Genomic DNA, 27,198 nt, shown 5'->3' with positions numbered 1-27,198 from the left:
CTTCCAATTTTGATAAGCTATAAGCAGACCTGTGCTTCAAGGAAGTCCAGATGCCCTCCACCTCACAATGGGAAGTCTTCCGTTTCCCTTGCCAGCAACTGGTTTAGGAATAGCCGTATGGAACTCTTTGGCCAATGACGGTGAGTGCAATGGGAAAGAGGCCTTAAGAAGCATTTCACTGCTCTTAAAAAGGGACATAAGGTCAAGTGCTCTCTTTTGGCCTTTGAATTTTTTTTTTTTTAAATGAGGATATGATGTCGGGAGCCGTTGATGGCATTTTAACACCTGAAACAGACTCTAGAGCCTGCTGATGCGGAACAGAAAGGTGGGAAGAACCCTGACGATGCTGTTAAGCTGCTGAATTAACAACTCTTCACATTTTTTATGTGGGATAAAAGATTGCTTTACTATTTAAGACATTCTGCCTTGGGTATTCTCTTAGTTAATGCTGAACTTATCACAAGTGACACAGACTAACTAAATATGGGTGTCTTCTAGTTTGTATTTTGTTTTGTTGTTATATTACAAAACACATGCCGGTCATTTCTTCTCTCATAAAAAAAAATGTACCTACCAGAAATAATTTTATCTATTTTAGCTCTTTGGGATATAGAATAAACGAAGTTCGATGCACCAGTGAAGGGAGGAGAGGAAGGTCCAACTGACTGAAAGAAAAAGTTCAAAGGAACCCAAAATGTGTTGTTTTCATCATTCTGGTCCTTAGAGTTTTGTCAAAAGCAGCTAGCTGATGTGTCTTCAAATGATTCAGTCCTGGGGCTTTCTTAAGTAAAAAATAGACAAATATGAGCATCAACTACTATCATTCAAGGCCCCATTAGACTACAACATGAATGAGATTTCAACCTCTAGGGCTCTGCAATCCATAGGGCCCACTTAGGAGTCATCATCCTTGAATAAAGCCAAGAAGGTTACTCAATTCATTTTCATACTAAACAAATTGAATCTTTAATCACAGGGCAATTATCAGCAAGCTGTTCTTTTGCAATTACTGCCTCCATCCATGAAAGCATTTTTTTAACTGTGATATCTAAAAATAAATTCTAAAGTCTCCCCCAGAAGAAACTTATAGCTTACATTTACTTTGTAGCATATATTTTATTTGTCTCCATTTCAGCAACTTGTTTCTCTAAAAATTCCATTTTGAATATTTAGGGAAAAGGTGTTTTCTGCCTCAGTGAAACATGATTTTCCCAAATATTTTTTTTTTTAAAACTAATTTTTCTTATTAGTCTGAATTTCCAAAATTTTCTTGCACATCATAACTCTGCTGAAATGCTGAGTAATTTATATGATTTAAAACTGGGGGCTGAGTGCAGTGGCTCACACCTGCAATTCCAGTACTTTGGGAGGCCAGGGCAGGAGGATTGCTTGAGCCCAGGAATTTGAGACCAGCCTGGACAACACAGTGATACTCCATCCCTAAAAAGATTAACATAAATTAGCCAGGCATCATGGCATGTGCCTGTAGTCCTAGCTACTCAGGAGGCTGAGGTGGGAGGATCACTTGAGCCCAGGACGTGGAGGCTGCACTGAGCAGTGACCATGCCACTCCACTCCAGCCTCAGTGACAAAGTGAGACACTGTCTCAAAAATTTTTTTTAAAATAAAATTTGGAACATTAACAATCATATGAAATTATACTGGTGGTTTGAAGCTGTTCCCCCTAAAAAACTATCAAGTGAATCACCACTTTTTATTCTGTTTTAAAGAGGACACAGCAATGGGGAAATGGGTTTATTTGTAACAGGAAGGTTTAATTAGACCCCAAGAGTAGATTTCTGAACAAGGATGAGTTTCCCTTTTCTTATTAAATATTGACAAATTGTAATTGTACATATTTATGGAGTGTACCCCCATGTTTATTGCAGCATTATTCACAATAGCCAAGTTCTGGAATCAACCTAAGTGTCCATCAACTGATGAACAGATGAAGAAAATAAGGATGCATTTCTCAGGGAGGCTGTGATGGGCACATTTTCTTCATGTGATTATGATTTTATTGTATTCCACAGGCATCATGGCAAGGTTCTGCAACGTCATCTCATGGGAGTTTAAGGTTCCATGTGATGGACCAGAGAAAGGGAGACCTACCCTCTGAGCTGTGCGTTAAATATAGCATCATTGGTCCTCAGGATGAACGACAAGGGCAGACCTCAAGTTGCTCAAGGAGCTCAGAGGTGAGGGGCATGGGTATTCTCATTGCAGTTATACTGCAATCATGTCCACATCCACAGACCAACCAGCCTGCTGGGGAATCATTACCTCCTTCACCCACTGCCACCTGCACCTCTAAGCAGAATTATGGTATAATAAAAGCAGTGCAAGCACAAGTGTAGGAGTTGAAAATGAAAAGTATTAAAGAGACTTGAATAAAAACCAGTAAGTGAAAAACAAATATATAGCACTTGCTGCAGACTGTATAAAAGCTCCCATTTTTGTCTCAAAAACTTATGAGAAATGGCGTTACCAGTCATATAAAAGTACTAAGAGTTCTGATACATGTTAGACTCATTTGCCAAACAACCAGTAAGTGACAGGCATCTACATAGAGAATTTTAACACTGGGAGGAACCTCGAGAGGTTCAACGCTTCCTTTGGCAAGTTAGTAATGATGGTTACTCCTTGCTGCATGGATGATAAACCAATTGAAAGTAAGAGGGAAGGTATATACATCTTAGTGATCTATATCTAGGAAATTAAACTTAAGTTACATATTATCTATTCTCTAGTTGGAGGTGCTTGGGTGTAAGGACGATTGGGCTGTGATACTCTCACTTTACTAAGGCATCCACATTTGCTATTTAGTTCAAGGAAGAAGATGAACTTCCCAGACAGAGATATGAGCAGTTCAGGATTGAGCCCAGGCTGACTCTGTTGAAATTATACATACTAGAGAAGGGCTAAGGACTGCAGCATGAGGAATAATGAGCTTCCTAGGAAAAAAAATGCATTCATGCATTCTAAATGGAAGAATAGGAAATCAGGATGTAACCCAGGCACTGGTAGAGAGGGGCAACAGTGAGAAAGACACATTTCTTCTCTCTCAATTCCACCATAAAGCTTTGCCTCCATAAAGGAATAGGTCCTAGGAAAAGAAAAGGGGCCCAGGAACAGTAAAGCTCATCTCCACAGAAAAACCTCAAGTCGCTGGAAACATAAGCAGTGCTACTTTGAAACCAAGAGGTCAGTGTGGAGCGAAATACTGGACGGGAAAAGATTCTTCCCAGTCCAGTAAAGTGGCGTAGTGCACTGGCATGGTTCAGCTTCCAAGCGGATGTGCGGGAGCTCAGGCAATGCCAGCCTCTGCACCAGTCCCAGATTCAGCATCTGCAAGTGACTATGAGAGCAATAGGACAGCAACGCGGTACTAACGGTGATCACAGCGGGAGCCACCACCACCATCCTCAGTAGCAGCATGTGTCATGCCAAGGGTGAGAGGTAGCCCAGGCGGCAGGAAGTGGCATCCTTGGCAAGAGTACCATTTCCCAGTTATATAAGGGTCTATCTCTGGACTTTATCCAGTCAGGTAAGCTACTTAGAAGAGTAATCTTTAGCAAAACTAATGCCTAGAAATTCTTTTGATCCCTGATCACCACAAATTTTAAAACACACACATGAAAAAAATGTTTCTGATTAAGAAAAGCTGTAAAAACAGCAGGCCTTTGGCATTTGGGGATTTAATGTATTTGGTCTAAATTTTTTACCAGCAACCCTGAAATTCAATCTCATATGGTACTTCATAAACTTTTGAGACACAAATCTGAACCATGGATGTTGTGCAGAAGTGACTGAGGCCAGGAGGTCATTCAAGCCTCTACATTTCAATAGAGTTTTGCTGAAACCCCCAATTCTTCTTAGGAAGGTGCTGCACTGGAAAGAACCTTCCTTGTTATAATGATGGTCCTTTTACTATAGCAATAGTGACAGTGAATAAAATGTTAAATTATCCATGTGGTTAACTATACCTTATTGGTGACTGCCCTGAGCTATAGAATTAAATGTTAATGAATGGATAAATCAATCTACCGAATATCCTACTCAAACTGGACAGCTAATCTTGAAATTACAGCTGGCAAAGATTGTATTAAGTTTATTTCTTCTTCGAACAGGTCCATTGGCTAAAACAACACAGTTCCAAACGCAACTAGAAATCTACTCTGTTCATATCAGGAAGGAAATGTTTTCCTAGATAAGAAGCCCAAATAACAGCTCAACAATTTATCTTAAAGCCCATTTATCTTGTTGTGTTTTAGTGTGGAAATAAGCAAGCCTGAGATTCAGAATAGGTTCGAGGCTAGATACTGGCCTAATTACTTTAGTGGTAATTACATTTAATAAATGGTTGTAGGACTAATTATTCTCTCTCCACGGATATTAAGTTTGCCTTTTAAGTCGTTTTCTCAGTAAAGACTTTTTAAATCTGGTTTGTTTTTTGTTTTTTTTTTTTCCAATGCCGACCAGCAATTCTATTCAAATAGCTTTTCACCAGTAGCAGGTTTCTAAGCTAAAGAAATGTGTGTTTGGCTGGGCACAGTGGCTCATGCCTGTAATCCCAGCACTTTGGGAGGCCGAGGTGGGCGGATCACCTGAGGTCAGGAGTTCAAGACCAGCCTGGCCAACATGGTGAAACCCTGTCTCCACTAAAAATGCAAAAAAAAATAGCTGGGCATGGTGGTGGGCACCTGTAATCCCAGCTACTTGAGAGGCTGAGGCAGGAGAATCACTTGAACTCGGGAGGTAGAGGCTGCAGTGAGCTGAGATCGTGCCATTGTACTCCAGCCTGGGCAACAAGAGTGAAACTCCGTCTCAAAAAAAAAAATTTTTTTTGTTAGGTGACCAGATGGAAATGACCAACTATACCATTTCCAACTCCTCATCAGAAGCCCAAAGACTCTTTCAGGGTTGCCATATTGAGGAGCTCTTCACCACGCTCTGTACTTTCGACAAGCACATCCTCCCATTCTTAAAAACAGGAAAGAAATAAAAGAGTACACTAAGGTCAGTACATTCACCATTCCCAGTAGCTCATCTCTGTCTGCAAATCTTTTTGCCTGAATATGTTCTCCTCAACGCTCACATTTTTCCTGGACACATCAACTTCTTTCCTTCATCTCGATACCAATCCTGTGACGGTTATTCTAAACCCAATACAAAAGTCAAGTAAAGTGAGATATCCAAATAGAAAAAAAAAAGTAGCCTAATAAAATAATAAGACAACTATCTAAAAGCCATAGAGGGCCAGGCATGGTGGCTTATGCCTGTAATCCCAGAACTTTGGGAGGCCAAGGCAGGTGGATCACTTGAGATCAGGAGCTCAAAGTCAGCCTGGCCAACGTGGGAAAACCCCATCTCTACTAAAAACACAAAAATTAGCCAGGCATGGTGGTGCATGCCTGTAATCTTAGCTACTCAGGGGGCTGAGGCAGGAGAATCACTTGAACCCAGGAGGTGGAGTTTGCAGTCAGCCAAGATCATGTCACTGCACTCCAGCCTGGGTGACAGAGCAAGACTCCGTCTCAAAATAAATATATAGGCTGGGAGTGGTGGCTCACTTCTGTAATCCTAGCACTTTGGGAGGCTGAGGCAGGCAGATTGCCTGAGCTCGGGAGTTTGAGACCAGCCTGGGCAACAAGGTGAAACCCCATCTCTACTAAAATACAAAAGAAATTAGCCGGGCGTGATGGCATGCACCTGTAGTCCCAGCTACTCGGGAGGCTGAGGCAGGAGAATTGCTTGAACCCAGGAGGTGGAGGTTTCAGTGAGCTGAGATTGCACCACTGCACTCCAGTCTGGGTGACAGAGCAAGACTCCATTTTAATAAATAAATAAATGCCATAGAGGGTAAATGCCTGCCTCTTTTGAACTCCTCCTTGTACACTGCTCATTATTGATGTTTTGTCAATATAAATGCTAGTTATCAGCGGGGATATTCCATCTGTCCCATGCGGCCCCTGCCTTTCTTTCTTCCTCCTTTACACTTAGAGGACATGAGGCCTTCTAATTCATCTGTTTTTTGTTAAAGAAAATGGGCAGAGAGATAGTAAAGCTCTCCTTTTCATAAACCACCTTCAACAAAGCTCTGGGGATTGTTGTCTTCTTATTACCTCATTTTGTAACATTCCCTAGAGTGAAAAAAAGCCACAATGATGATGATAATTAATTTCATTTTTTGGCTTATAGGATACCCTTATGAATAAGCCCCCAATAGGCCAACACTCTTGGTGTGACCAGGAAGTCAGGAGGATGAGAAGACAGGAATTACTCGGTGGCTTATTGGGAGCAGCACCACGAGCAGGCTGATCGGTGTGGAGAAAAAGCATCTTGAAATGAGAGCTAGGGGCTCCAGAGATAAATGTACATTCTTCACACTTTCACACTCCTGAAACGCCCCACCCAAAGTTAGCAGCAGCCTTGGAGCGCTGGATTTTTGAAGCATTTCAATGCCTACCCCACCATACTTCCTTCTCTTCTTATCCATCTTTTCTTGGTTCTCATTGGAGATGTTTTATTAGTATGAATGAATGGGCTGGTGCTGGAAAGTTCCAAGTCAGTTTTTGAAAGAGATTTGAATCTCAGATAATAGTGTCTTGGCTCATGATGGCTGACTATAGAAGACCCCTTTCCCACACACAGGCCAAATATTCTAAGCACATACACACACACACACACAAAAAGGTTGGAAAATAATGCCAAATGGGGAACCACGGAATACGAATGGAATTATGACTGCCAAGTGCAGAACATGATTCTCCAACAACAGACCACTCATGCTGGAAAGAAAAGAATAACAATATCTGTATGTACAAAGAAAGTGTCTGTACACACATGCATGCACACACATACACACACACTATATTAGGATACTACATAAAGTCACTGTACCACTTAGCTTGCTCTGTCATTTGCTTAGTAGAAGATGTCTCTCCATCATCTGAATGAGAGTTTACAGGCCGGGGTTATAATTAAGGATATTTCAAGAGTTTTATAAAAAGTTCAAATGGGCCCGGTGCAGTGGCTCACGCCTGTAATCCCAGCACTTTGGGAGGCCGAGGCGGGCGGATCATGAGGTCAGGAGATCGAGACCATCCTGGATAACACGGTGAAACCCCGTCTCTACTAAAAATACAAGAAAATAGCTGGGCGGGGTGGCAGGCGCCTGTAGTCCCAGCTACTCAGGAGGCCGAGGCCCAGGGTTCTACTGATATAAATAAAGGTTTGAATAAATAAGATATTGAGGGAAAATAGACTAATCTTCCTTACAAAAAATTACAAAGAATAAATGCAATCACTCCCTAGCCCAGGAGTTGCTGAATGTGGGGATGTGGGACTTCATGTCTAGCTTCAAAAAATTAGAGTGTAGAAAGGGAAAAATAGTAACTTTATAGTGAGAAACATGGCAAACACTACTTTCACCAAACGATAAAGATGAGCGTCATCGATCATGTCATGTAAATAGCATGTATGCCATGATATGATGTGACAAGAAGTGCACTTGACCTCTGTGGTACTCCATCCTAAAGCCCATAATCCCAGTCTAATGATGAAAAAAAAAATCAGACATGCACAAAGTGAGGGACATTCTATAAAAGACCTGATCTGTATGCCTTTAAACCGTCAAGGTGGTGAAAAATAAGGAAAGCTTGAGAAACTGTCATGGACAAGAGGTGACCAGGGACACACGGCAACTAAATGCAATGTGGCATCTTGGATGAGATCCTGGAACAGAAAAGGGACATTAATTTAAAAACTAGTGAAATTCAAATAAAGTGTGGAGTTGAGGTGTTAACACATTAGGGGAAATGCAAATCAGGAAAAAGGTGTATAGGAGATGCTTGTACTATGTTTGCAAATTTCCTGTAGATCTAAAGGTATTCCAAATTAAAGTTTGTTTAATAGAAAGATACATTGGGAATCTCATAGGCAGACTCTTAGCAATGTGTGCACATGTCATGGACATATCGTGGATTAAAGTGAAAGGATTTCAGGGAATGGAAAACTTAGGAATCAGTTGAGTCAGAAAGTCAGAGTAGAAGATTCTTAATAATCAAGGCTGGCCGGCCTTTAAGAGTATTTCGGTGGGTTTGGTTGGGTGTGGTGGTTCACGCCTGTAATCCCAGCACTTTGGGAGGCCAAGGCGGGCAGATCACGAGGTCAGGAGATCGAGACCATCCTGGCTAACACGGTGAAACCTCGTCTCTACTAAAAATACAAAAAAAAAAAAAAATTAGCCGGGCATGGTGGCGGGTGCCTCTAGTCCCAGCTACTCGGGAGGCTGAGGCAGGAGAATGGCGTGAACCTGAGAGGCAGAGCTTGCAGTGAGCCAAGATCGTGCCACTGCACTCCAGCCCGGGTGACAGAGACTCCATCTCAAAAAATATATATATATATTATTTTGGTGGGTTTGACACATTCCCTGCTGCAGAGTGTCTTACCGTCTCTGATCAAGTGCACTCAGCCACAGCAGGGCAGGAGCTAAATAATGAGCCAGCAGATTCAGGCAAGGCAACAAGCTAGAACAATGTACTCAGGAAAAATTTAAAAAGTTAATGTTCTCCTCCAGACTAATGAAAATGGAGACATATGGAAGTTGAAACTCCCAAAACAGTCTACCATAAACAATAACATTGGATATTGACATAGATCACTAAAGTGACTCCATTTCCCAAGTCTCAGGAGAAAATCAATGAAATCTCAACCTGTGGGAGGGTTCAGATGCAGCCTTGTATATTACCTTCTTCATCTGACAATTACAACTGTGTGAATGCCTAATCAGTAGTTTCTCATGCAAACCTGAGGTGTCTTTCCACTGAATTCTTTTTTATTTTTTCTTTTTTTTTTTTTGGAGACAGGGTCTCACTCTGTTGCCCAGGCTGGAGTGTGGTGGCACAATCATGGCTAATTGCAGTCTCGTCCTCCTGGGTTCAAGTAATCCTCCCACCTTAGCCTCCTGAGTAGCTGGGACTACAGGCATACAGACACATGCTACCACGCCTGGCTAATTTTTTTAATTTTTTGTAGAGACAGGATCTCACTATGTTTTCCAGGCTGGTCTCAAACTCCTAATCTCAAGCGATCCTCCCAGTCCAGCCTCCCAAAGTGCTGGAATTACAGGCCTGAGTCACCTGCACTCAGCCTCCAGTGAATTTTCGTTGCATATAACATCTGTAGCATTCATCTGGCAGGTAGCATATGCCATCTTATTCTTTCACTCAAGGGTCTAAGCCCTGTCTCACTCAACACACATTCATTCATTCATTCATTCACTTGCTGTTTCAATAGTCAAGTTAATCAATATTAGGCATCTACCAGGCACTGTGCTTGGCATTAACAGTACATTCTTATAAGACACAACTGCTGCCCTCAAAAACTTTCCATTGAGGGCAGAAGATAGACAGCCAATTAAAAAAAAAAACAGTATTGTTAAGGGTTATGCTGTCCATGGTGTTATGGGACCACATAGGAGGGACACCCAACCAGGTTTTAGGTTTAGAAATGATGACATGTAAATTGAGTCTTGAAAGACAACCAGATCATAAGTAACCCGAGGCCAAAGGCCCACTCATATATGCTGAATCTTCCGAAGTCTGAAGCTCAACTTCCTGTAGGCAGTAGGTATTGGAATGTTTGTTAATTATAATCACACAAAGATGGATAATATGAATCAAGACCATAACAATGGCGTGGGTCCAAGATACAAAGAGCAGAATTCCAACTCTCAAGTAGTCTTTGGAATTTTCCCTGTTCATTCTTGTGTCCATCATGCCAATCACAACTTCTGGCACATCCGTGGCACTCAATAAACGTTTCCTGAATGAATGAGCTTGCTCAGACTCACCAGATCCAATTCAACAGCAAGTCCCATGAGCTCTTATTTTACAATACTTCTTGCATCGGTGCCTCATTAGTTTTCTACTTCCATCACCTCTTTTTACTTCCCTTTTCACAATTCCTATATGGACCACTAAAAAAGATGCTACACTGGTCTCCCCAATTCTAGGCTCTCATTCCTCAACACTGCATGCCACCACATTTTCTGAAACCTGGGCTTTTCAAATAAAGTATGTATTCAAATATCTCCCCTTTGCTTACAGAATAAAGCCCAGTATCTTCCAAGTCCTCAAGCCCATTAATCTACCATTGTGGGTGTTTTTACACCGAATTCTTCCTTAAATAAACTCTGTCCCCAGATATACTTGTTAAGTCACTGCTCTCCCAAACAGTTTTTGGCTGTCCAGATTCTGCTCAAAAGTCTTAATTCAGACCAGTCCTACAACTGGCAGCTCTTCCTCCAGGTCCTTAAGCCAGTACGAACCATCACCAAGAGTGAGGCCTTCCTTGATATCCTTCTCTGGACAAGGCATGATTTAAGGTCTCTGAAGCAAGAAGGTCACAGTTCACTAAACAATTGCTCCTGGAAGGAACTCCAGAAAAGATAACTACTGGGTACCGGGCTTAAGACCTGGTGATGAAATATGATACAACAAATCCCCGTGACATGTGTTTACCCATGTAACAAACCTTCACATGTACCCCCTCAAGACCTAAAATAAAAGTTGAAAAAAGTCAAAAAGAAAAAAAAAAGAATGTTTTATCTTCCCTCCTGTTGAATAAAATATAGATGTTCTACTAAAAAAGAGAATTTATTAAAGAGTGAGTAGTTTAGTGGGAAAGGCAAATAAAGATCTAACTAGATACAGTGTCTTATGTGCAATGGGATAACAGGGAAGGTTGTCTAAAGCAGATGGGGAGGTGAGGAGAGGGAAGGACCCAGGAAGCCATAGAGGGGGAGGTGACAAGCAGCAGTCACCCACATGAAGACAACAGTGACAGAGAACATCAAGGACAAAGACCTCCATGGGTTAGAGAGGACAGGAGAAGCATAGAGTCTGAGGAGGTATAGATGGAGAGAAGCAGTAAGCAAGGCTAAGGGCACTGTACACATTTTATTTATTTTTCGTAAACTATCATGGAAATCTACATAAAGATGCAAATCTTCTGTGTATAGCTCTGTAAATGTTTACTTCGTAACCAACACCTAAAAATAGAGATAGAACAGTATTAGCTCCCCAGAAGCCTCCTTCGTGCCCATTTTACCCTCAGAAGTAATCGCTAATTCTGAGTCCTAGTTCCATGCTTCAGCTTTGCCTTTTTGTGTGCGTGTGTGTGTGTGTGTGAGAGAGAGAGTGTGTGTGTGTATCACTACTGTTGCCCAGGCTGGAGTGCAATGGCACAATCTTGGCTCACTGCAACCTCCACCTCCCAGATACAAGCGATTCTCCTGTCTCAGCCTCCCAACTAGCTCGGATTACAGGCATGTGCCACCACACTCAGCTAATTTTTTTGTATTTAGTAGAGATGGGGTTTCACCATGTTGGTCAGGCTGGTCTCAAACTGCTGACCTCAGGTGATCCACCTACCTCGGCCTTCCAAAGTGCTGGGATTACAGGCGTGTGCCACCACGCCTGGCCAGCTTTGCCTGTTTCTTGACATAAATGGAATCATACTGTCTATGTCTGTCTTCTTTCGTTCATTATAATGCCTGAAAGAGTCATTCACATTATTGCATGCAGATGCAATAGATATATATAAAATCTCTTTTCAATGCTCAATGTATTACACTGTATGGATAAACTACAATACATTGTCCATTCAACTATAGTTGGATATTAGGGATGCATCCTACTGTGAACAACTAAAATAATGCTTCAGTAAGCATTTGTGTATATGTCTTTCGTTAACCTGAGCACACATTTATTTGATATATACATAGAATTTAAATTTTATAGGTCAAAATATAAAAAGATGTGTTTAACGTAGTAGATACTGCAAACAGTTTTCCAAAGCAGCTATGAATGAAGTCCTACCAGAAGTTATGAGAGCTACAGATGCTCCCCATTTTCATCAATACTTTGGTCACTGTCAATTATTTTATTTTAATTTCAGCCATTCTTGTGTTTGAATAATGATGTATAATTTCGTTTGAATTTTGTACTTCCTTGATAACTAATGTCATCAAGCACCTTTTCATGCATTTACTGCCCATCTGATTATCCTCTTTTGTGAAGTTCCTGTTCAAGTGTCTTCCTCACTTTTCTGTTGGGCTGTCTATATTTTTCTTATTGATTTGTAGGTGCTCTTTACATATCCTGGATTAAAACTCTTTGTCAGAGTGTGTGCTAAAAATATATTCTTCTAAAGTTAAATTATATATATATATATACATATCCTTCTACTTTGTGACTTGTCTCTCATGCTGTTAATCAAATATTTTATAGACAAAAGCACTTACTTCTAATATAGTCCAGTTTACTAATCTAATAAATTGGGATTATTAAAACTGCTTCAAAATTTTTCCTTAGTCAAGTTGATGAAGAATTTTTTAATTACATTTGTTCTAGAAGCCTCATTTCACTTTCCAATTTAGGTTTACAACTCATATTAAACTGATTCATATTAAAACATAAATGAATATGTATTTTAATGTGGATATGCAACTGACCCAGCACCCTTTTCTGAAAAGATTATCTCTTTCCCACTGCATTACAGAGTCACTTTTGTCATAAATCAAGTATCTCTATCTGCACAGGTCTGTTTCTGCACTGTCTAGTTTGTCAGTTGATCCATTTGTTTATCCTTGCACCAATACCACACTGCTTTAATTAATCTAGCTTTAGAATAAGTTTTGATACCTGGAAGCAGGCTTTGTTCTTCTTTTTAAAGATTGTCTTGGCTATTGTTGGCCCTTTGCATTGCCATATAAATTTTAGAATCATTTTTCAATGCACATACACACAAACTTGTTGACATTTTAATTGGAAATGGATCTACTCTATAGGTCAATTTAGGGGAGAATTAAAAAGACGTCTTACCAGCTCTTATTAAATTTATTCCTAAGTATTTGACATATTTATGTTAATGTAAATAGTAATGTTTTTAAGTTTTAGACTGGAATTTCTAATAACTAAATTTTGCCTATTGGCTTTGAATCCAGTGGCCCTGATAAATCCAGTGACAGCATTAATTCATTAAGTATATCTGTAGTTTATTTTGTATTTTCAAATTTATTAGCACTGTCTGCTAATAGTGATAATGTCATTACACATTTTCAATTCGTATATTTTCATTTCTTTTTCTTGCCTTATTGTATTGTCTACTACTTCCGTACAATGCCAACTAAAAGCAATGACCATGGACATCTCTGTCTCACTCACAATCTGCACAGATAATTTTTCAATAGTTCGCCATTAACTGTGATTCTTTTTAAAGAAATGGTTTATCAGAATAGTAATGATTGCTTTTATTTCTTGTCAGTTGAGAATGTTATCATGCATGGGTACACAATTTCATCAAATCCTTTTTCTTCCTCTGTTGAGATAATTGTATGGTCTTACTCTTTTATTCTATTAATATGATAAAATATAGTAATTGATTTTCAAATTTCATATCAACTTTGCATTACTGGAATAAAATGAATTTTGTTATGATACATTATCGTTATGTATGACAGTATCCATTGCTTATTTCTTTTAAGTATACTTTATCATCTAAACAACCAGTCCCTTGAAGGCAGTATTCTTATACTATTAATAGTTTGCATTTTTCTATTTAATCATAACACTGCCATTATATTGTAACTCTGTTTATACAACTTTAAACATCTTCAGGGAAGGGACCCTGCACTGGTCTTTGTATTTAATAACATTGTTAATAACACAGTATATGTCAAATAAGTGCTTGTTGAATTAAAGACCTCACAGCTTCCTAACACACTATCTTTCACATGAAAGACACTCAGTAAATATCTGGTGACTGATGAGTTTGCCAGTTGGTTTTTTTTTTTTTTATGTCAATGAGTCCCATCCTCTCAAATTAACTCCTCATGTTATTGCTGGATCAGACCTAACAACATACTGGCAGGAGCACAGTAATAGCTCAAGTCAGTGAAACACAAGGCTCATTGCCTACTCTGGAGGATAAAGAAATATATTTATCACCCAATGGTCATGACATCCAGTCCCATGATGCCCAGGCAGGTAGTTCAACTTGGGCCGACTTCAACTGGCAGGCACAGTCAGACTTTCCAATGCAGATAAGGCTACCTGGGAAAGTTTGCCTCATTCTTCACTCAACTCTTTCATAAGGGCTAGATTTGTGATTTTAGAAACTGGGCTCTTTTTCTTTCTGAGTAAAATTTAAACATGCTTTTTTGGTTAAAAGGGCTATCTCTTAACAGCCACAGTTTGACCTTTCAACTGCACCTCAACATTTACGTTGTACCCTAAACTTTTAGCACATAGTCTGTGCAGGAATGGATCTTAAGCAATTGGGTAATTTTAATGTCCTCAATATATACAGTTTAAGCAACATTTCTGGTGTGAGATCGTGCCACAGACTCCACGTCTGTCTAACTATGCCATCTATCAGTCAATTCAGTAAGAGAACATAACTTATTACAATTACTGCCATGTCCCAGAATTCAAAGGACTCATCAGATTTATTTGGAGAAGAACTAAGAACTAAAAACTGTTACTTAAGTTTAAACCTGGGATAGTTATAGAAGTCTATAGAGAGAAGTAAAAACTTTTAGAGAAACTAGCCAGAAATTGGCATGTAGCTATTATACGGAAGAAGAGATGAAAAAGAAAACTTATATTCAATCATCTAGAGCTTCTCAAATTAAATATATTAAATATGATATGTCCCTATGATTATGTTAAAATAAGTCAAGCCACACCCAAGAGAGTTCATAGAAACCAAAAATTCTTCAAAAGACACTGCAATGTCAACCTGCAGTGAGAGAAGTCCATTAGCGGGTAGATATATGTCGACTGTAGTGGTGACAAGGACAGTGATGGACATGCCCTGAGATCCACTGGAAGACACTCATGAGACATCTAAACTTTCATGTCTTGACTGATGAGTTGGAGGCGGCAGAGAATCCTGCCTCCACCTATAGCTTGTCTGTGTTGTTTATCTAAAACCGCAGGAAATGATCCCAGTAAATGTTAATGTTCTTAAGCATTTGCCAGACTCTTTGTTTGTTTGTTGGATTTTTAAGGGAACATTTTAAAGATTCATTCCCTTAGGTTGAACTCTGTCTTCTGGCGCTTTACGGATCCACTCTGTGGGGTACAGTATTTTCATGGATCTGCTCCGTGGGACAAAAATGGCATTACATAATATGAGCCTAGACCGCTGTGACCAAGTGTGCTCCAATCCATTTATCCTTTGCTCCTCATGTAAACAATTTATTCCAGGAGGCAAGTGTGCACTTGGCATTTATTTACTATTCACTGGTAACATAAACTCTGTTTAAGTAGGTGCAAATTCACACTTAGAGGAGACAACCATTTTTTTAAGTGTGAGGCACTTACTAAATAAATCAAGATACTACGGCTCACTACAGGTGAGAACATTAAGGATTCTGCTTTTATGATTTACCAAATCTGTCTTCTGCTTTCTCTTTCAAATTTAAATGGGCTTTCTGAGACATCCTGCAGGTAAATGAAATGTTGCTTGACTTAATTCCACCAGCACAAGCTGGGAAGAGAAGCAGAGGTTGGAGAGAGGACAAGGAGTTTGTCTCTGCTAGCGGGACCAGCTGAGAGAGTGAGAACCAGAAAAGTCAGCCTCAGAATGGCCAGCCACAGAGCAAGCAAGGGCCCCACTAGCCAAGAAGAGTCAGGCCCCCAGATGATGGATGGGAAGGCAGGCAAACAGACAGCATAACAGGCCCAAGACAGTGAGCCAGCCTTGCCGACCAAAGGACCACTCACTTAGCGTCCAGGATCATCATACAGGCTGATCTCAAATTTGAAATCTGGAAGCTCTTTGGGCGGAGTGAGAGGACTCAGCCCGAGAGCCAGGCAGCACATGAGAAGTCATATACCTACAGTTACTGTGTATTGAGCATTTAATACAGGCCAAACACTGCACTAAGTGCTTTGTATGCTGCAGCAGTCTTGTGAGAGTTGGTCACAGATGTTCCCTTTCTTCTGGGTCTTAGTTGGATCCCCTTGTGCTACTCTGGAAGTGAGCCTTGACCATGAACCTTTCTTTGGCCAATACACATGAGTCATATGAATGGATGATTTCTGGGCGGAAGCATTGAAAGCCTAAATCATTACATGATTTTCCAACTGCTCTTTAGCTGCTTTGGCAGCCACAAAAACAATATCAGAATGGAGCTTCCATTGGGGAAGGCAACCAAGATGAGGATGGTCCCCAGCCAATAGGCACAGGTGAGATATGTGAGTGGAAAGTATACTTTTGTGGTGTCCGAGTCTCTGACATTTGGAGAATGTTCGTTCCTGCACTACAGACATGGATTGTCTTGTTTCATCATGGCAAACCAGCGACTTCTCTAAGGGGGAACACAGTTGTGCATCTTGGTAACTGTGAGCCCTTTGCCCACAGAATTAATAAGAAATGATATCAAAGTCTAAACCCAGATCCCTCTTACCAGAGCTCCTACTCTTAACCACACTTTGACAGGAGCTAATTGAATAAGTAGGAGAGAAAATAAGGCATCTCCATCTTCATAAATAGCACCAGGAAACCTCCGTACAGTGCAGCTGGCATAAAACCAGGCAACAAAGTAGAGTGGGCTTTGCATCTCTCCCCCTTTAAAAAAGAAAAATGTTCAAAAAAGCATACAGCACCAAAGGATGCCAGCCTAACGCCATGTTATCCTCTGGGATAGTCACATCTTATTAAATGGTTACCTCCAAAGCAACCCAGCCCTAGGGAGGCTGCAAGAGCAGGGGTGGATTAGGGGGTTTGGAAGTAGTCCCTTGCTCCTCTTGCTTTGCTGGACCAGAATCCTTCACTTTTACATTAGACCTAAAGTAAATACAGGATCCTACAGAGAACAGAACTTCCACTGTTTCCCAAGCCTAATGCCTTCCAAAGCTCTGGACATTATGAAGCAGAACAGGAAACAAAAGATTTTAACAACCAAGAGCATTATTTGTAACTAATAATACAACATTCTGTGTATAGCCAGCAATTTTACTTTTTCCTGAAATTTCAAAGTGGAATTCAAAGTCCAGAATTCTTGTTACAAAACACGACTTCCTCGCAGCTTCTCATTCATTATTTTAGTATGGAATGATTCCCTATAAACATTTATTTCTTAGTAAGTGTTCATCTTAAGTGTCGACCATCCAGTGACAGGAACCATATTTAAAGATTGATTCCAATCCTCAACTAATTCAGGTCATTTTTTCTTGTCCAACCTGAGAATTGGCCCAGGAGCCTTTAAATCAGAAAAGAAGAAATAAATTATTCTCACTTTTAGCAAAGTGGGTGGAAATCCATTCTTTGGTTGTCTGCTTTATCTCACATGATTGACTTTCAAATTAATCTGTCCCTCTGAAGTCTGGACAGAGCCCACACACTGCCACATTTCATTTCAGGGGAATTCTGTTATTATGATGACCAAATATGTGTGTCATTTGAAGTCATAACTTATTTATTTCCTTAATACTTAGATTGGCTTTTAAAACACCAGCAAAATAACTGAGTAGGCTGTTTTCAGGCATATGAGCTCCATCATAATTATTAATTTATTTTTTCAACATCATAAAAAAGTGGCCATCCATTTGATTAGACAGACCAGAAGGGTGTTTTTAAACTACCATATATCACCTTTGAATTTCACATGACACACTCATCCTAATCCCTGCAACATATGAATCAGAAGGTACCATATATGTTCAGAATGTTGTTTACAATGAAGTCAACATTAGATTTTCATGCTTTCTGTAGCAATGATACCAGGTTACATTTGTTACAGGTTTTTGACATCTCAAACATTAATTTCTATTAGAAATTACCATCAAACTACCTGAAATATTATAGTGCATTCAACATGACGTATATTATAAACAACTAGCTCTTGAATTCAAAAAAAATTTATATTTGTATACTAATTTAATTTTTCATAGCACTTTCATTAATATTAATTCATTAAAAATGTTTGTGATGTTTCAAAGGAGCAAGAGAATACCACCAAGAAATTTATTTAAAGCCCCCTTTCTAATTGAAAGGGTGTGTAGAGAAAAACATCAGAATAGATACATGCATCTCTCATTAAATGTAGTTGAAAAAGTAAAACAAATGCTACACTGATTTAAATATCAAATGAGAAGAATGATTTTTTTAAAAATGAATGCAATGCTCTCTTTTGGAGTATCTGAGTGAAGAAGAAAGCATAGACGCTCACATGCTTTCAAATAACCACATCTTCCTTTCCCTGGTCTCCAATCCTCAGAGGAGGCTGAGCATCCCATACTCATGCAGAAAGGTGAGACTGCTGTGGCACACATGGTATGACTTGATACTTTCAATGAAAATCTAAAAGTGAGAAAGCATTTAAGTATAATGCGTGCACCGCTCATGACTCAAGACATAGTCATAGAAGGCTGCACTACTGATTTTCAGTAAGAGAATAAAGGAAATAGACCAGCTAAAAGCACAAACTGCAAAAGAACATACATTCAGAGTGAAACTAAAACGAAGATATGTTCTATCACCCTCCCAAGGCTAGACTGTTATCCCTGATACTAAAATCAGCCACATCATTGGTTGATTACATGCTCTTTGCATGTAATGCATAAAGATGCTGTTTGCCCCCTTTAAACTAATAACACTACCAGCCCCTTCACTAATTCTGGAGAGGGCATGTTTAATGGATACGTTGCCTTTCAAACAACTTGCCATCCTAGAAACCTTCAGCGACTTCCATGGTCTTAAGGATATGAGGCATCCCTTTGACATTAGCAAATGGCTCTTTACACATAAAATAGTGCTGTTATCCAACTCAAAGCTTCATATTAGAGTTTTCAATGACTTCATCAGGCCCTCAGAAAGCAGGCACAGACCTTCCTTTCAGATTATTATAATAGAGAAATGCCCCTTCTTCGCGTGTTTCCTCCTGGGAAGAAGCCTGTTGGTGCTGCAGAGCCCAGGAGGAGTGCTTTGGGGGGCAGATGGGAAGCAGGTCGGTGCAGCAGCTGGAAATGCGTGAGTTCCAGTTCTTGGTCTTATCTTTTTTATCATTGTTGGCGTCCTGACCCAAATACAAGGAAACCTCCACATTCCATTAGCAGACTCAATTTGGATTCTGCAGCTCTGCAGGGAGAAATAGCATCTTCTCCTTAGCTAGTTGTGCTGCACTCTTGAGATAATTCTCTTAGTTTAATTTTAACATTTGGTTTAAGAAGATGCTGATGGATCAAATTTGAAACTGTGGATCCACTAAACGCCTTTTTAGGTTTTTTTTTTTCTTTCAAAATAGCAAGCCTTAGGAGCTCAACTCCAGAGCCAATTCACTTCGCGTGAAGTCGGCACTCCTTGGGAGTAGAGGTCCCCTCTCACCGGCTCCCACCCTCCAGAGGGGAGGATTTCTGGGGAACCCGACGATCCGCTCGCTTTTAGCCTTTCTCCTTGCAACGCGCAAATCCCTCCTTAGTTGGGCTCAAGTAGAGAGGATCACCAACTGCTCATCCCAGCGGACACTCTGCAAAAAACTCTAATGGCTTGTGCGCGGGTCCACGCTGGTCGCTAGCGGCGCCAACTTTACTCATTCGTTAATTTGCTAGTTTTTGGACTGAGTAAAACAGCCCCCAAAGACGCGGGCAAACGCCGCTCTAAAGCCCACTACCATGCAACGCCGGGTTGCTCGGAGCCACGCTGGTGGCACTTCTCCTTCGTGCTCACTCTGCACAGGCACCTCCAGAACCCCGTGCAAATGAACCCTACCGGGAGACGCAGGTGGGCAGGTCGGGTCGGCAGGGACCAAGAGCCTGAAAGGGAACCTGCCCTCCCCTCCCCGCAGCCCGGTCATTAAGGCAAGAAACTGCAGGCAGAGAAGCCCCCGAATCCGACCTAGGATGCGGGCGCCTGCCAGGATCCCCTCGCCTGCCCCCCGCTCCCCGCGCGCGCTCATGCCACCACCACGGGGAGGGTGCATGCGGCAGGTGCCTGGCCGAGGCCCCCGGGAGCGAGTCGCCCTTACGTGCTCCAGCTTGTCTTTCCTCCGAAGCCAGACGCTGGCGCTGTAGTCCTGCTGCTTGACGCTGCTGTAGAAGTTCGCGCCCACTCGGGTCAGGCTTGGGGAGGGCTCCTTGGGGCGGCTTTTGAGCCTCATCTGCTCGAAGCCCTCATGGGGGGAGGCCGAGAGCCACTCGTGCTGCCGGATCTCCATCCTGACATGACCGGGCGGCCGCCGGCGAGCAGCGGACTCGGGACGGGCGCGCGGGGAGCCGGGCGCGGAGCGGGAGCGGGAGGCCCAGCGGGAGCCGGAGGTGGAGCTGGAGACTGAGCTGGAGGAGCGAGCGGGCGCGGGCAGCGCGGGGTGCTGAGCGCCAGCTGGGAGCGCGGCCGGGCGGGAGGGGGCGATCGCGGGAGGCGCGGGGCGGAAGGAGGGAGGGCGAGGTGCGGGCAGGGGCGGGGGCGGAGGGGGACGGACGGGGAGAAGGGGGACGAGAGGGGACAGGGAGGGAAGGGAACCTGCTCCGGGGAGACAGAAGTGCCCGGTGCGGCGGCGACGTCGCCCGGCGGCTGCGGTCCCGAGCGGGCGCTCCGCTCGCCGGCTCCTTGCGGCACCTACTGGGACCCGGGCCGGCTCCCGGGGCGGCGGCGGCGGCGGCGGCGGGGGTGGGGTGCGGTGGGAGGGGCCGCGGCTGGCCCAGCCAGCCCGCGCCTGCAGGTTGGTGCAGTGAGGAGCCGCCGCCGCCCGCCGCGGGGCCAAGGGCTGCGAGCCCGGCCGCCGCCCCTCCCGCCGCGCCCAGGCCCGGGCGGCCGCGCTCCCGCTCCGCACCCGCCTTTCCCGAGCAGGCTACACCTCTCCCTGGCGCATCTTTACTGGAAAGCCGGCAGGCGAGGGGAGAAGTGAGCGCCGTCTCCGCGCCTCCTCGGTCCTGCTGGCTGAGCGCGGGGATGGCTCCGGAGGGAGACACTCAGGAAACCACCTCCGCCCTTCCCCCATCTCTATCCAGCGGCGCCCCCTCACCCTGCCCCCGGCTCGCTTGGGCTGCGCCTTCCCCCATTCTGAAAGTTCACTAACTTCCCACCCCAAGGGACTTAGAGCAGAGGGTGCCCAGCATTCCCCCCTGAAATAGCCGAGAGACATGTGTTTTCTTGAGCCTTACACGCTACTTTCATCCGATGGTGTGGCGATGCAAATACGCCCGGGGGCAGTAGCCCCTCGGGCAGGCACGCGGGACCGGTTGCTCCCCAGCCCTCGGTGTCCACCTAGAACCAGGCTCCCCGGGCCGCACCCATTCCGATCCTGGGAGGGTGATCCAGGGCTCCTCTGCAACGCTCCGCTTGTGCGGTGACTGTTCCTTAGGTGGACGTGGCCCAACTGCTGTGCATGTTTCTTTTCTCTGTTTCTAGGCCCCTAGGGTCCAGGCTTTTCCTTCGGGGCCCAGCCAAGCGTGATGATTATTAGGAATAGGGTGGCATGTTCGTGATTAAATCTTCAATCTCTTCATCTTTTGCTATCTTTGGAGTCAACCTCTCGAAACATTTTTTGGTTTTATCTAAATGCTAAACAGCTGGTGTTCAGGGTGTCTCGTGTCTGGTTAAAAGCTTGGGAAGTGTATGGAAGCTGGAGAGGTATACAGGGGATTTTAGAGGGTGTTGCCAAGGGTAAACTGAAGGCTCTCTAGCCCTCGGCAGAACTGCCCTACTTGAATGACGGTTTCAAAGACATTCTGGCTGGGATTTCACAAACTTTTAGGAGGACAGGGATTGTGTTTCATATCTTTTCAAAGTCTCCATTTAAAAAAATGGTATAGTAAAAATAGTAGTTGAAATAAAATCCTGTGCACATTCAATATGGGGATGAAACAACTAAACACAAATACACACGTTTTGGTTGTGCTAGGTTGGTTTTCTTAGGAGCTGAACTATATTGTGTAATAGATGCCCCGACCTGTGGGCTATCTCTAAGTCTCATGTTATCCTGCAAGATAAATGTTATTAACCCTCCTTTCCAGTGAGGAAACTGAAGCAGAAGCAGAAATTACACTTCAAAACAAGGATACGAACCAGATTGAAAAGCTGTGAAGGCCAGGCGGAGTGGCTCAGGTTTGTAATCTCAGCCCCTTGGGAGGAGGAGGCAGGAGGATCACTTGATCCCAGGAGTTCCAGACCAGCCTGGGCCTACACTAAAAATAAAATAAATTAGCCAGGCGTGGTGGTGCGCATCTGTGGTTTCAGCTACCCGGGAGGCTGAGGCGGGAGGATCGCTGAAGCCTGGGAAGAGGAGGCAACAGTGAGCCGATATCGCACTGCAGCCTGGGCGACAGGGCAAGACCCTGTCGGAGGTGAGGCTGTGAAAACTATACATTCCATTGTATAGCATCTCTGATAATTTTGTTTGTTTGTTTTGTTTTGTTTTTGAGATGGAGTCTCGCTCTGTCACCAGGCTGGAGTGCAGTGGCGCCATCTCGGCTCGCTGCAACCTCTGCCTCCCGGGTTCAAGCGATTCTCCTGCTTCAACCTCCCGAGTAACTGGGACCGCAGGCGCACATCACCACGCCCAGCTAATTTTTGTACTTTTAGTGGAGACGGGGTTTCACCACGTTGGCCAGGCTGGTCTCTCAAGTGATCCGCCAGCCTCGGCGTCCCAAAGTGCTGGGATTACAGGCACGATCTGATTTTTTTATTATTACAATTTGCCCTACTATTCACTGTCCCCCAGTTTTTACTATTAAAGTTTAGCCTCCATAGCTTATGCTTTCTTTAAAGTATAACCACACAATTTAAATGACGACAAACAATTATATAGTCTTTTATAATACTGTTAACAGAAAGATGTTATTGCCCTTCTGCAAAGAATACCTCTGCCTTTTGCTGTATGAGATTAGGTATTTGATATATCCAAACCTTGACAAGTGATAGATATCCAATTCAGAGTAATAATGAACTGTTCTACTATAGAAGAATTTAAACAAATGGTTTCCATATTGTGCCAGATTCTCAAAGTAGATTTTTTTTAAACTATACCTTTATAGGACTATACATAGTGACTGCAGTAGTTGCTACTATCTCCTTCTTTTTTTTTTTTTTTTTTTTTGAGATGGAGTCTTGCTCTCTCACCCAGGCTGGAGTGCGGTGGTTCCATCTCGGCTCACTGCAATCCCCACGTCCCAGATTCAAGCAATTCTCATGCCTCAGCCTCCCAAGTTGCTGGAATTACAGGCATGCACTATCACACCCGGCTAATTTTTGTTTTTTATTTTTAGTAAAGGCAGGGTTTCACCATGTAGCCCAGGCTGGTCTCAAACTCCTGACCTCAAGTGACCTGCCCGCCTCGGCCTCCCAAAGTGTTGGGATTACAGGCGTGAGCCACCGCGCCCGGCCAATCTCTATTTTTTGAAGAAGGTACACTGGTGGCATAAATATGACAGCATACTACTGAATTGAGCATTATAATTAATTCATAGGTCACATTTGTTATGATCAAAAATACTAGTCAAAGTATAAATTTTTACAGTTTCATACTTACTTGGTATGCAGTGCCAGACTCAATGAACCCAACAAGTTCAAATAAACCTGGGTGCAGACTTATTCATAATTATTTTTCTATCTTGGATTCTTGTCCAAGTTCATCGTTTATGCCAGTAATATGGAACTTGCTTGTTGACCTTCAAAAGAATATTTCATATAAAATTGATCCCAACGGAAACTGTTGTAGGGAAGAAAAATAGTATTTCTGAAGATGGCCAGGTATAATATGAGAATGTTGCACCAAAAATATTACTGAAATGTATAATTACTAAATTTCTACATTAACTTCCACAGCACTTTTGCCAGCACGTTTTCATAGCCATTACATTTTCTGAATGCAACACGGGCGTTATGGACCATCCATCCTACTAGCCCATTCGCTTTTTGGGAGCTGGAGCCACTCCTGATTCTTTACCGTGCTGTTAGTGCCTTACATATAATAAGCTTCCAATAAACTATGGTGAATAAATGACTGAATGGGTGCTAACACTTGGCAACATGTTTTTGCTTCTTTATTTTGAAAAACACTGGATTTGACATTAAAATATTTAGATTTTAGTACTAGATCCTTTAATTACTAAATTGTGACTTTCATGGTTTTCATTGTATTTCCATAGGCTTCAAGTTCATCCAGTAAATGGGGAATAATCATTGCTACCTCAAGTGATTGCTACAGGGATGACACATGAGAAATTTCTGTATAAACTATAGAGTCCAATGTTACTGTTCTTAGAACTTTCAGGCACAGAAATATTCTTTATGTCATTCTAATAAGTTATCATTTTCATTAGCAGCTATATCAATTAATCTTGATTGCTTATAATTAATTATAGAAACTGCACTCAGCTACAAATTTGAATTCTATTGAATTCAAACCTAAACTGAACAGATGTCATTGACCAGGAATTGTTAATATTGTCTGAATTAGGCACTTTGCATTGTCATAAAATTTAAGACCAAAAGTATCAAGAAGTAAGTGGGAGTATTTTATTAAAACTTTCATAGTAATGATAATACCTTACATTTCCACAATAGTTACATCTGTAGCACATATCACATTTACTCCTTGGAAAAATATCTGAAAGTAGTCTTGGTACTTGCTATCAGTTCCATCTTTCGAAAGGAGGAAACCAAAGCTCATGGAGGTTAAGTGACCTGCCCAAAGCCATGTAAGTCACAGAGTCTGGTCAAAAAGCCAGGTTCATTGACTCTCAAAAAAGGATTTCTTTTTTCACCATGTCCGATAAAAAAATCTCAAATATATACTTCTTAGCAATTATAAGTTGTATTTTTCACAGGTGTAGTGTTGCCGAGTATTACTACATTTTGTCAAAGGTTTACTGCTGAAGAATAAAACATGTTAATACTTAGACCTTCCCTAACAGCATGCTTTATGTCCTCCTCAATTACCCTTATACTATACAAGACCATACAAAATCATTGACCCAAGAATGGCTCTATTCTTTGTTGTCAAGAAATAGATTCAACAGCTAAAAACAACATGACTTTCCTAACCACATATGTTGATTATAGGATTATTTCTGTAGAAAAAATTGAATAATTTAATACCAGTAGAACAAAATTAAAGTAGTCCCAGATTGAAAATGTTTTCTGAAGAATACATAAGCATTAATATGAGAAGGGTCTTTTATGTTACAGTATTTTCTTTAGCCTCGTAGTTATTATTGATTAGTTATAAAATGACAATGAAGGTTTTTTAAATGTTACATATTTAATAAAGTGAACTTATCTATGTACAAACTTACTTTCGACTAAAGATTCTCATTGTTTGACCACCTACTCCAGTCACTGTGTGGGCTGGTCCTCAGAGGCATTATATCACTTTTTTCTCACAAAATCCTGCAAAGTAAACAGAGCCATCCCTATGTTACAGATGAGGAAACAAAGACCCAGAAAGAGTGACCTGCCCAAGAGACACAAGGACCAAGGGGTAACACTGTGGCTGAAACTCAGGGTGGCTCAACTCTAAATGCTTTTACACAACACCAAACTGTATGGTCTTGCTTGGGTACATCTCTGCTGGGCTGAGAGCCCCCACAGTGACCTGGAGAGAACTGCGGAGGAAAGGGAGAGGTCAACTAGCCCCCAGAGCGAGATCCTGGTAGAGTGGGTTTATACTGTGAGGCCGAGGGTCCCAATTTACTTACACAAGGAGAACCAAATCAGATGGCACTGGGATCTTCCTTCCTTCCTCCTTCCTTCCTTCCTTCCTTCCTTCCTTCCTTCCTTCTTCTTCTCTCCCTCCCTCCCTCCCTCCTTCCTTCCTCTCTCTCTTTCTCTCTTTCTTTCTTTTTGAGACAGAGTTTCACTCTTGTTACCCAGGTTGGAGTGCAATGGCACAAACTCGGCGCACCACAACCTCCACCTCCTGGGTTCAAGCGATTCTCCTGCCTCAGCCTCCTGAGTAACTGAGATTACAGGTGCCCACCACCACACCCAGCTAATTTTTGTATTTTTAGTAGAGATGGGGTTTCACCATATTGGCTGGACTGGTCTCGAACTCCCGACCTCAGGCGATCCTCCTGCCTTGGCCTCCCAGAGTGCTGGGATTACAGGCGTGAGCCACCATGGCTGGCCGGCACTGGGATATTTCTGAGAGTTAGAAACCCTGGTTGTCGTGTTGGGTCAGTTGACAATCAACCAGCTGTGGGGACTCAACCAAGATGCTTTACCTAATTGAATCTGTCAAGATGCTATGGTTTGGTCACAAGGTTTGGCCTTGCAGTAGAGCCTTGGACAGATCCATCACATCAACACAGAAAATTAGAAAATGGCTGTCCTAAGAATAAATAAGTAGAAAATAGGATCGTTGAAATAATCTAGCGCGACTAAAAGCTTCTGGTAGCTAACAAAAAAAATCTGAATTCTCCTGACTCAGTGTAGATGGATTAGGTTAATCAGACAGTTGCCTAAGTTGGCACTTCATTTGGCCTTTGTGCTCACAGCCATGGAATTGAGAACACTTCAAAATCACCCAGAATTCTAAATTCCACTTTGATTATCTGAGGTGATCTTTTATGTATCAATCATGGTACCCAGCATAAAGTATGTGCAACTCAACAGTAAAAAAGGAAATATATGAAGATAATATAAGCCACACTGTAATTCTTAATCATGCTTACATTTTTTAAACTGAAACCTAACCTTAAGTCAAGTGATAGGAGAATGATGTGTATTTACTACATTTGGACACCCAGGTAAAACAGACTTTGACTGTAATAGTGGTCATGCTTTTCTTTTATGTTCTTTTGAAAGAATCCATTGTTGGTATTTTTGTACAGTACGTGCCATAAAACTATGTAACACCTCTGACATCACCATTTGTTCACTTTTACTAAAGAGGAATGGAGTGACTCCTTAGATCTTCAACATACCTGACAGTGGGAGTCATTTTTCTACAGCAAATCACTTAAATCTAAGCCAGTGTGCACCATCTCAACCTTTGTTCAAGCTACTGATAGCTTCTGTACACTATACAGTATCTTTTGAAGGCAGAATGTGACATATTCATTTCCTAGCAATGAAATTCAGAAAGCTCAGAGTTAATTTTTATGCTTGGTGGCTAGAACTTTCTTTGATTTTAGGTTTTGTAGGCCAGTGATCCCCTCCTCCCTCCTGATTCAGTGGTTCTAG

General features: G+C 42.1%; 1 protein-coding gene across 2 annotated transcripts in view; it reads right to left on the bottom strand.

The window, feature by feature from the left end:
* Positions 1–26,526, bottom strand: part of PLD5 (phospholipase D family member 5) — a 446,454-nt gene extending 419,928 nt beyond the window's left edge. Inside the window, exons 1-3 of one of the 2 annotated variants that reach the window (XM_055096799.2) lie at positions 26,238–26,526; positions 25,311–25,404; positions 23,543–23,722 (exon numbers count right to left, since the gene is read on the bottom strand). Coding sequence is in view for 1 of the 2 variants with exons in the window: in XM_034949839.3 (XP_034805730.1) it covers positions 20,042–20,230 (189 nt within the window). In the remaining variant the exon portion in view is untranslated. Of the gene's footprint in view, positions 1–20,041; positions 20,660–23,542; positions 23,723–25,310; positions 25,405–26,237 lie in introns of those variants that run through there. The other variant, XM_034949839.3, reaches the window with a different exon arrangement.
* Between the last annotated feature and the right edge of the window lie 672 nt (positions 26,527–27,198).

Source organism: Pan paniscus, chromosome 1, assembly GCF_029289425.2.
Source record: "Pan paniscus chromosome 1, NHGRI_mPanPan1-v2.0_pri, whole genome shotgun sequence".
Lineage (NCBI taxonomy): Eukaryota > Metazoa > Chordata > Mammalia > Primates > Hominidae > Pan > Pan paniscus.
Note: the sequence above shows the minus strand (reverse complement) of the source record. Positions and strands in the feature narration are given on the sequence as shown.